This window comes from Leucopleurus acutus (genome assembly GCF_964270905.1).
Source record: "Leucopleurus acutus genome assembly, chromosome: 11".
NCBI classification, from domain to species: Eukaryota; Metazoa; Chordata; class Mammalia; order Artiodactyla; family Delphinidae; genus Leucopleurus; species Leucopleurus acutus.
This window is the reverse complement of record NC_139152.1, coordinates 8,650,398-8,661,254: the sequence shown is the minus strand read 5'-3', so window position 1 is coordinate 8,661,254 and position 10,857 is coordinate 8,650,398. Positions and strand designations below refer to the sequence as shown.

Here is a 10,857-nt window from a genome sequence, read left to right as displayed (position 1 = left end):
TGATAAGCCTAATTTTTGCCTGGTCAGCAAACTTTCTATAATAATTTCACTCTAGAAGGGAAGCATGAATTATTTAGTGGATAGAGGGCTGTTTCTGCCACATCTTGTGACTACAGCATTGGTATTGAGAAATTTGATACTTTAATCATCATTCATATATTGGCCATTTGTCCTTATGGCCAAATGTAGTGTCTCAGTAATTTACAGTCTGCAGATCCCAACAATCTGCAAAATTCTTTTTGGTCGCAGTGTCTCACTGGATCAACCATTGATCCCTGTAACAGAAGAAAACAAACGGCGCACTCAAGGGGGCATCTGAGGGCATTTAACAAAGCCGGTTTTATAAAGATTGGGGAAGGATTAAGGAAACCAGAAAGGAGTTGTGAAATATGCATTGGGGAACGATTATCACACCCAGGCCTGAAGGGTTAAGGGGAGGGTAATTATTGGAACTTTGCGACCTATCTGAAAGGGCCATGGCCTAAGATACAGAACATGAAGCCTTTGCCAAACCAGGGTGTGGTAGGCGACAGCCAGTGGCATAAACACCCGGACCGTTCTCCCCTTTCACCCCCCTGATCACTGCTAGTGCCTCCCAACAGAGCAATTAACTGGAAGCCAGAGGCCAAGTTTGCCCAGATATTGCTGTACCTTGGAGTTCTGCCTCCCAAGACATAGGATGGGGCCAAGAGGATCTCAAGAGGCAAATGGAGAATATCCAGCAAAATTCTCCAAATATGTCATATGATTTTTAAGTGACCTGAGATGCTGACAGAGAAAATAATGTGACTTAACTCCCTATAGCCTTTACATTGGAATGATTTCTGTCGAGGTGAAGAAGAGGAAGAAACAACAAGCACAACAAGTATGCATTAAGAGCAACGCCGGGAAGAATGCAGGAACCGACACTCAGCGGTTGCCATTAATTTCCAGGGGCTCTCAGATTTTATCAGCACTACATATAATGCTCAGAAAGATCTGGGCTTCCCCGATACAGTATGCTCTCTGATGAATTTCTTTGGGGGAAACATTGGGCTCTCCCAGCCAAAGATTAGTAGGTTACTTGTATGATGTTTAATGTTTTCCATCATACTATCTTATCTACTGTTCATTATATTCCAAGCACCGTTTCAAAGGCCTTTTACATGAATTATTTTGAATCTCAAAATAGCTCTGTGACATAGTTACTATCATTAGTATGTGGTAACAAAATTGCAAATTGAGGCATGGAGAAGTCAAACTATTTTCCCAAGTTCACTTCCCTGGGCTACTAAAGTCTATGCTATTCTGATTTTATGTATAAGATGCTTTTGATATGAGTACCAGAAAAAAAGAATCTTTGTAGGTACAGTTTGATTGGTTTACATTTTTTAATTGCACTTTTGCCATCCACTACAATATTATTCTTTAAAATTCAGTCATGAATAGTGATATAAAATGTATGCTTTTCCATTTGGGGGAGATAAAACACTAAATTTCAGAGCTATGGCTGAATTTTGGACAGTCTTCTGAATTATTAGTTCCAATTTGGTTTCTCTAAATAAACAAGTAAAAACAGGTAAATAATGGCATTATACCCCCAAAGCCAAGATCTCAACACATTTGAAGTGGAAGCAGAATCTATATAGTATTTCTATTATTTTTCCTCAGTGCCCCCTCTTGCCACCCCTCCCCTGCCAAATCTGCTTGTTTATTGATAGTCTAAAACAAAATAGATTCAAGTGTCTTTGGGTGTCAGTGCACAAAACTATACAAGTTATACATATTCATTGAGTATTAATTATATGCTTGGTACTCTGCTCAATGCCTTACATAATTATATTAAATAATCCTCACAATTACTTTATGAGTAAGGTAATAATATTAAACTCATTTCATAGATGAAGAAACTGAGTTTTAAAGAGACTAACCAATTTACCAAAAGCCAGATAAGGAGTAAGTTCCAAAGTAACATTTCTCGAAATGTATTAAAGGATACTTGTATCAGAAGCAAGTCAGGGTGCTTATTAAAAACATAGGACTCTGTCTTCTCAGCCTTCCCACTGAGTACCATAAGTATTTGTGTTTGAACATCTGCATGGTTTTTTTGTGGGGTTTTGTGTGGGGTTTTTTTTGCGGTGCGCGGGCCTCTCGCTGTTGTGGCCTCTCCCGTTGCGGAGCACAGGCTCCGGACGCGCAGGCTCAGCGGCCATGGCTCACGGGCCCAGCCGCTCCGCGGCATGTGGGATCCTCCCGGACCGGGGCACGAACCCGCGTCCCCTGCATCGGCAGGCGGACTCTCAACCACTGCGCCACCAGGGAAGCCCCTGAACATCTGCATGTTTTAACAAGCACCTCAGTTGAGATGTTTGAGAATCATGTTCATAAATTTTATTGCCACGAATTTAAGGAGAAAGAGTATCTTCGGGGAAGCTGTGAAAAGAAATGAAATTTTTGCCTATTATCCTGTTAAAGGGTGCCTCTCCACATATCTATAAATACTGCATGAGTTACTCAGCAAAAGCCAAACACAGAGCTGTCAGGAAAAGAACTATATAAAGCATTTTTGCTTGCTGTTCCACTAGCCTGTGCAACTTGTTAAAAAGCATTTACTCATTTTCAAACCCCGTCAGTTTTCTTGCAAACTTTATTTTCCTTCTCTTGGACAGAAAATTACTGCTCTTGAGTCAGACCATAGGGGGGCTTGGAATAGAAATTATATCTGTATAGTGTTTTACTGATTGCTGTGCTTCCTAATGAACTGTCTCTCACAAAAAGAAGCAAATATTTTTCTGTTTCCTATGAACCAGGAGCTGTGCTTGCTGGCATAGAATAGAAAATAAGAAAGTCATGGGGTTTGCTTTCATGGAGTTTCTGATATAATTAATACTTTGAAGTTTTTATTTTAGGTTGTGGAACTGTGAGGTATATAAGACAGGTGTTATCCTATTTTAAATACTAGAAAATGGAAGTTAAGAGGCAACATGATTGAGCCATGGTTGTACTTGAGTGATCATACCATCGAAATTATTCTACTGACTCCAAGTTTAGTATACTTTCCACTACTTTATGCTGTCTTTCAAACTTAGATATTTTGCACAGTCTCAGACTTAGATATTTTACACAGCTTAAGTCATTTAAGCGCTAACCTTTCTTGTTTCCATGTAAAATGTATTATGTTTATGTCTGAAGATGCAGTGAATCATAGCATGTTGAGATAATTAGGAATGGAAGACAAGAAGAATGAAAATTAATGGAAATTAATTAATGGAACCATTGGGAAATAATCAGCTCATAGACTGGTTTCTGGATGTATAAAGAAGGCACTAAGTTATTCCTCAGTATAAAGGGTTATATAAAGAAGGAACTAAGTGGTGTTGGTAGGAAAGATAATGTAAAGATCACTCTAAGGGGAATAAGGGAAAAATAAGCAATTCTATGCCTAGTGACTCCTTCATCCAGATCTCTTATTGTACCATCGAGCATTTGTCTGTGACATGCTGTGCATGTCTTTGCATTAAAGTAGTTGGTCCACCTTTGCCATGCCTGCCTTCCTTTCACACATTAAATAATGTTTGTTCTCACAGAAGGTAGGGTGAATTTTCCCATTATGAAAATAAGCACAATTCATATTTTCTGTTGCAGTTCCAGAAAGCTTGAACCTGTGAATGGAAAAGGTAGAATGAGTTCCTTTGAAAGCTAAATAAACAATCAACAATCAAACTCTGTGTATAGTATTTTGTTGCATAAAGTGGAGATAAGAAGTACGAGGCAAAAAATTAAAAAGCAACGTTCAGATCGTTGAGAAACTTCCAATCTGCTTGGGAGTATAAAGTATGTACATTTGAATAGCTCAGTAGCAATTTAATATGGCATAAGATTAAGCAGACGTGAACAGTAGGTACAGTAGGAGCCCAGAGGAAAAGATGGATGGGTATCTGAAATAATGAGAAAGGCTTTACCTTTTCCTCTTTTCATGGAAGATCATACTTTAGTTCTGCCTTGAAGGAAGGGTAGGATTTAGATAAACAGAGAGGAGCCCTGTAGGACAAGTAGCTGCACAGGTTGGAAATGAGCTCAAGGAAAAATAAGTTGATTAAAAATTTTTGAAATGAGGATTTATGTTATAGGGCAGCTGGATACAAGACTGTATTGTAATTGCTTGTTATATTTCCTGCTACAGTGCTATGACAAGAGGACAAAGAATGTATATTTATTCATTCATTTGCAAATATCTATGGGATATCTACTACGAGCCAAAGTTGTTTTATGTGCTGATGATAGAGTGGTAAACAAAGACAAGGTCCTTTCTACTGGGGAACTTACATTATAATGAGAGAAAGTTGGTAAGAAGCCAACAAATAAGTAGAAAATTTCATAGAGTGGTAAGAGTCATGATGGAACAGACAGTGTGATATGATAGACTCAAGTGCATGTGGTGGAGGGAGGCTAGGTTAGTTTGGGTAATTAAAGCTGGTCTCATTGAGGAAGTGATGATTAAACAGACGTGAGTGACAAGGGGGAGTCCTTCATAGAGTTCTGGAGGCAGAGCTTTCTAGAAGGGAAGAGCAAGTGCAAAAAGCCCTAAGACCTCAAATCATGTTTGATTCATTGAAAGAACAGAGGGATCACCAGCGTGCCTGCACTATTGTGAATGAGGCAACAAATGATAAGAATAAAACCCAGGCCTATGAAGAAGCTTGTTTGTACTCATAATATTCTTGACTCCTACCCATAGTAAATTCTTAATAAATATCTGTTGAATAAATTAATTAGAACTTTAAGTAATGATCAGATTGTATAAATTTTTAGTTATAAGTTTAAATTTTAACTGGAGAGACATTGCACAAGATTAAAAAAAGGTGATTAGAGATTGGAAAACCATATTAAGTAACGCAATGTAATTGGTCCCTTTGCCTGGATTGTCTGTAGAAGGCTACAGACAAATGGCACGAGCTCAAACTGGGGCCGATTCTGGTCTGGTTCTTTCTAGCTGAGGTCTGGGGCTCCCTTTTGACATGAACATTAGAATCACCTTGTGACTGATAATGTGCCTGATTCTTGGATACCCCTAAGGTAACAGACGAGGTAAAATGATACTGAAAAGTCAAAAGAAGCCTCAGAGTAATCACTTTCAACCATAAAATAATGAGGATGATAATTTTGTTCTGAAAATATGTGAAGAGAATCAGATCAAGCTAACAAAACAAAATAAAACAAAACTACATACATAAAATGTTCCAGTGGTGAAGTTAAGGGTAGAAATGAATGGGAAAAAAAGTATCAGGAATAGAGGTGGATTGCGACTTAGATAAAAAGCAGAGGAATGGGAGAGTAGGAAAGTAGAATCTTATTACAAGTGCTCTCTTGTTAGGATTATGGTGTAAGTGACTCAGCCAATGCTTATGTAACACACAGTAAAACACAGAGCCACCTCCCAACTTTTAAGTAACCTGTACTCAAGAGGGTAGAAGACCTCAGGACTCAAAATTCCTAGTTGTGCCTTGTATTCTGAGCATCCAATAACTTACAAATTTTTGGAGGGAACTGAGCCGTCTTCCCACATCCAGACGTCACTGGATTTCTGGCGGGACAATCCAACCCAACGAATTAATCCAGTCCTGCTACTGATGTATTGCTATTGCAAACACAAGTAAATGTAATGGTCAGAGTGTTTCTACAGTTCTTGTAACGGCATAAAGGCAAAGCTTCATGATAAGACGCTGGACATAAAAAGTGGATTATATGTCTATATTAATACAAATTAATTATATTTGATATTTAGAATTGTTCCAAGTTCACTTGTTTTTGCATAAAAATACTTGCAGGATACAGGGAAAACTGTAAGCAAGATAGATAATATTCTAATATCCCTATGTGTTTATCTTCCATCAATTGAAGGTTAGAATCCCAAATAAAGTATCAAATATGGCCCTTAAATGAAATAAGTGGTAAACAGCTAGAGAAGGAAAACGAAAAGAAATACATTGTTGATGAAACTTTATATTCCCTAGAATTAAGCTCTACTCGCTTTGGTTTCATTGCTTGGCTTGCCTACAGAATCTTGCATACAGGAATATTCATTTATTTTAGTTGAGAGTTATACAATGTCTTTCTCTTGCATACAGGAATATTCATTTATTTTAGTTGAGAGTTATACAATGTCTTTCTCAAAGGGATTTACAAATGACATGCATCTACTTTTTCCTACTTTGAAATTATCACTATTTACTATACTATATACTATACTTGTTTATTTTGTTCTTTGCCTATTGCTCCAACTGGAATAAAGTTCCATGAATTTAGGAATTTTTGTAGGGTTTATTAACGCATAGGTTCAGGTCCTGGAATAGTTCCAGCACATATCTGTTGAATTAATGGATGAATAAATCAGTCAATCAATCTATCTATGGGTAACAGAATTAAAAAGAGGTCAAATGTTCACGTACTCGCATACCTCCCGGAAAAAACAAGTGAGGACACATTCTTGGCAAATAAAAAATGACTTGAGCATCTTGGCAGACATGTGAGACACAAAATGGCATTCCATAAGAGATGTTCTTAAAGCTTGATCTACCTGTCACCTTTCTGTTAATTTATGGTTTTTTTTTTTAAAGTACATCCATATTGTATATTTCACTATAGGACCTGACAGATACAATCTACCTGAAATTTAACTATTTTTTATTTCTCAAAAATTATATTATGTCCTCTTTTAGTTGTTCATCTCCAACCTGATATCAGCCTAGAGTAATAAGATTCAAGACTTATTTAGTCTCCAATTAATCTCTTTGTAATAGAATTGAGATTTCAAAGCAGGTACTCTCTTATTTTGCCTGATTTGAAAGAAGTTAATTTATCTGAATATCTTCTCTATGAGTCTGAGCCACAAAAAAAGTATATGGTACAGCAAGTTAGAATAACAGGACACCCAAATGAGCGTGAACATCGCTGGGCTGATTTCCTCACGTCCGGTCCACTACTGGTTTCTTCAGCTCTCAGTAAGGTACAAGTCAATTTTGCTGATTACCTATAGCAGTTCTGTAGAAAATGGCTTGCCTGAATATTTGAATTCTATTGAGTTTCTGTCTGCATAGAGCCCAAATCCTGATCTTTTATTCCAATTTATATTTGCATTTATTTTAATATGCAAAAATGTGAATAATTACTATATTAGAAATTGTAGGATAAGTACAATAAATAATTTCTGCCTTTTAAAAAATATATGTTTTGACAAACTGTTATTGGGTAGAAGGGAGACTCCAAAGCTTGGTTCCTGGCTTGCTCCCAGGATTTATGAAAAAGCAAAGCTACATTCAATAATATAGAGAGAGTGCAGTAGCGGATGTGAATGTACATTGCTTGAAAAGAGAGCTTTTGTTAGAAGCTGTCAAAAAGGGAAATATAGAAGAGGAGACACGTTTAATAAAAAATTTTCAACTGAAATCCTGTGTGTTGTGCAAATAAGATTGTGCCCCAAACTACATCTGAGAGGGCCTATGAAAAGATAGAGTTTGCCTCATGGTTCGTTCAAAGTGTCAACAATTTAGCAAAAACTGAGAAGGCATGTAATGTTGGGATAACACTGATATTTATATTTTCCAATCATATTGAGTTTCTTTATCCTTTCAGATCCTGTTTTGAATTAATAAACAGAGTTAAGGAAGCCAAGAAATTATCTTAACTCTTGTTGCAGAGGTAAGACCAGAACTCAAAGTTTCATTCGTTCTATTTCAGCACTTTCTACTCTCAAATGTAATTTTTACTGAGCTTAAAAAGGTTCTGAGATTAGCACAAACTGCAAGACATAAAAATGTAAAAAAAAAAAAAAAAGGCAAGTGTTTCATTTGAGATTTCTCTCCTTATGACTCCAAAATATTTGACATAGAAATATTCTTACCAGCGTGTCCTCCCTGGTGATCTTCAGAAGAGTAGCATTTACATCAGCACAATACTTCTTACTGTCTTTCCACGTCAAGTTGTGCCTGAAGAATCCATAGCAACTGTCTCCATAATATCTCCAGTTTATGTCACATGGGCTGCATTTATGGCCTTAAGGAGAATCCAAGCATAGGATCCCTTTCATTCTGAAAGGATGGGCTTACTTTTTCCTCATATTCAATGTTTCCTGAAGATCTCAAGATTCCTGACAGATAGCATCACAAAAATACTCCAGAGTTAGGGGAGATGAAGAGACTAGCAAATCATACTTACTTTCCTTTTGTCCTGATTGTTGTAGTAAATCTTGGCAGAACTTCCTCGCTAATTGTTTCAGAGTTCCTGAGAGATGTTCGTTCTCAGCTTGTAGGTACTTTTGCTGCGTGACAGCTAGATGTAAAAATTAGATCATAATTTGTAATTAGGATAATAAGGAGTGATGCAAAAAAAAAAAGTCCTCTCAATGAACTTTACGTTCAGCAGAGTTGTCAATCTATGAAGTGTTTACTAGATACATTATGAGTAAAAGAGTGCTGAAAGGGGACCAGGGTAAAGGGGTTATAAAGAAAACATTGTGCCAGGCAGAATGACAACCGAGAGTTCTCCAAAACAATAGGTGAACTATTTGAAGGAGATGACCACAAGTAAGAACATGCCGTAATCAAATCGCATGCCCAAAGCAACTGTTTTGACCTTTCCTTGAACACAGATTTCTAAGCACATTTCACAGAGGTGAATGACCTCTGCTATTATGTTTTCTATGTAATGCCAGAATATCCATTCACTTAAAAAATACATATTGAGGGCTTCCCTGGTGGCGCAGTGGTTGAGAGTCCGCCTGCCAATGCAGGGGACGCGGGTTCGTGCCCCGGGCCGGGAAGATCCCACATGCCGCGGAGCGGCTGGGCCCGTTGAGCCATGGCCGCTGAGCCTGCGCGTCCGGAGCCTGTGCTCCGCAGCGGGAGGGGCCACAGCGGTGAGAGCCCCGCGTACCGCAAACTTAAAAAAAAAAAATTCATATTGAGGACTTCCCTGGTGGTCCACTGGTTAAGACTCCGTGATCCCACTTCAGGGGGCACGGGTTCGATCCCTGGTTGGGGAACTAAGATCCTACATGCCCTGTGGCGTGGCAAAAACCAAACCAAACCAAAACAAAAAAGTATTGATTTGTTGTGCTCGAAGTACTGTGATATTCAGGTAAATCAAAGTAGTGGATGAAAAGTTCTAAAATATCTTATGAAAAAATAAACAAGTATCTGAACAAGCAACAATTATACAGATGATAATGTGACGTTGGAGGGCTTTTAGATGTATAGGAAGAAAAACTATTTATCAATTAGGTGGGATATGAATTGTCTCAGTGGAAGTAAATACATTCATCTTTAAAAATGGGAAGGAGGGCATTTTAGGAAGCGGGGACAGAATCAGCAAAATCTCAGGCAGGGGGACATAGGATTTATTTGTGAAACAGAAAACTCCACGTTGGCTGGATCTTAAGATGCACAGAATAGGGAGGAAAAAAAGAAAGTTTCAAAAAGTAGTGTGGATCTATACTGGGGAAGATCTTAAAGACCAGCTTAAAATTCTTAAACAATCATTTTTAATTAATTTTAAAAACCTAAAAGGAATTTTAATCAAAAGGTCGAGTTCAGAGTTCTCCTTTATTGAGAATATCCTGGCAGCTATGTATAGGATAATTGCAGTAGCGACGACTAGATAGTGACGGTTAAGCTTCATGGCATACACCAGGACACTTACGTATTGCCTTCCTCAGATCAAGTCATTGGCACTAAGTCAATACTTACACATAATCCCCAGAGCCACCAGCCCAGCAGCTATCCCCATGCTCAAGATCAGCAGAATCAAAGCCATCACACGCCACAAAGAGGAGGAAGCAGGGTCACCTGTGGACATACAATAAAGATGTTAGGCGGCAGGCAGTATGGCATAGTTTTGGGGGACAGCTTCACCCCCATCCCCTGCCCTCTCAGGATTATCCAAGTGATATAAACAGCTTCTCGGGCCCATCTTGCCTTTGCTCCCTTGGTAATCACCAGCAGTAAACACAACCCGCTCCATCCCCACTCCCAGCGGACTCCTCTCTGAGTCAAAATGTAACTAGCAGCCAAGGTCTTCTGTGTTTGTGTTTGTCTTTGTTTCATTTTGTGCTCACTCCTCTAAATAATGGTGTTTATAAGCCACAGCTGCGGAATCACACCCACTTGCTGACATCTTAGAAAGTGGAGTTTTCAAACATTTTCTCCTCTTATCCCTTAGATTTCTATTCCCTCCAGCATTTAAATCTATAAGCCTTAATGTAATGTGCCCTGCTTGTATCATTTGTTGTTTATATTCTAAATAACATATGTAGCCCATGTACATACCACTCAAATGATGTAGGGAAAGAAGGTCATTCAGGAAAATAAAACAACACTATGTATGCTATCACTAGTAGAAAAAAGGAAACTAGGGTGGATCCCTTTCAACAGTTCATTTCCAAATTGCTGCCTCTTGGGCATTCTTACCTGAAGTGAGAGCTGGTTTTTGAGTTTTAATATTTAAGGTGACGTATCCATCTTCATCCTGCATGGCTTCCCTTGGAATGAAAGTGAACTCAGCATTCAATGACTTTGCAAAATGTAGTGTCCACCCTTATGATTTCAATGTCTACCCGTCTGTGACCCTCCTCTCTCTGGTAAGGTGGAGACGTATGAGTAGGGGCATATGATTTTTTGTTTTTTGTTTCTTTCCAGGAAGCCCTTTAATAGCTGCTCAGATATACATGGACCTTGAGCACCAAAACACAAAAATAATAACTTGTGGTAAACGAGTAGATATGGCATTTGTTTCCTGTTTCCTTAACTTCCACTCTGACGGTTCCATCGTGTATATCCTTTCAAAGAACAGAAGTTCATGCTTCATCGTAACCTTGGCAGAGTC

General features: G+C 38.3%; 1 protein-coding gene across 1 annotated transcript; it reads right to left on the bottom strand.

The window, feature by feature from the left end:
* Window positions 1-2,118: 2,118 nt before the first annotated feature.
* CLEC1B (C-type lectin domain family 1 member B) lies at window positions 2,119-10,548 on the bottom strand. Its single transcript, XM_082849894.1, has 6 exons — window positions 10,443-10,548; window positions 9,723-9,821; window positions 8,194-8,307; window positions 7,880-8,031; window positions 5,511-5,617; window positions 2,119-3,641 (listed from the first exon to the last, which is right to left on the bottom strand). The coding sequence occupies exons 1-6, from the start codon at window positions 10,504-10,506 to the stop codon at window positions 3,497-3,499; spliced, it is 681 nt and encodes a 226-aa protein (XP_082706020.1). The 5' UTR covers window positions 10,507-10,548; the 3' UTR covers window positions 2,119-3,496.
* Between the last annotated feature and the right edge of the window lie 309 nt (window positions 10,549-10,857).

What these genes read in the sequence shown, in the direction of transcription:
- CLEC1B (XM_082849894.1), bottom strand. Translation starts at nt 10,506, where the DNA reads ATGCAGGATGAAGATGGATACGTCACCTTAAATATTAAAACTCAAAAA. An exon ending in GGTGGCTCTGGGGATTATGT is followed by an intron (nt 8,308 to 9,722) that starts GTAAGTATTGAC and finishes TTTTACATCTAG; the next exon opens with CTGTCACGCAGCAAAAGTAC. An exon ending in ACAATCAGGACAAAAGGAAA is followed by an intron (nt 8,032 to 8,193) that starts GTAAGTATGATT and finishes ATTCTCCTTAAG; the next exon opens with GCCATAAATGCAGCCCATGT.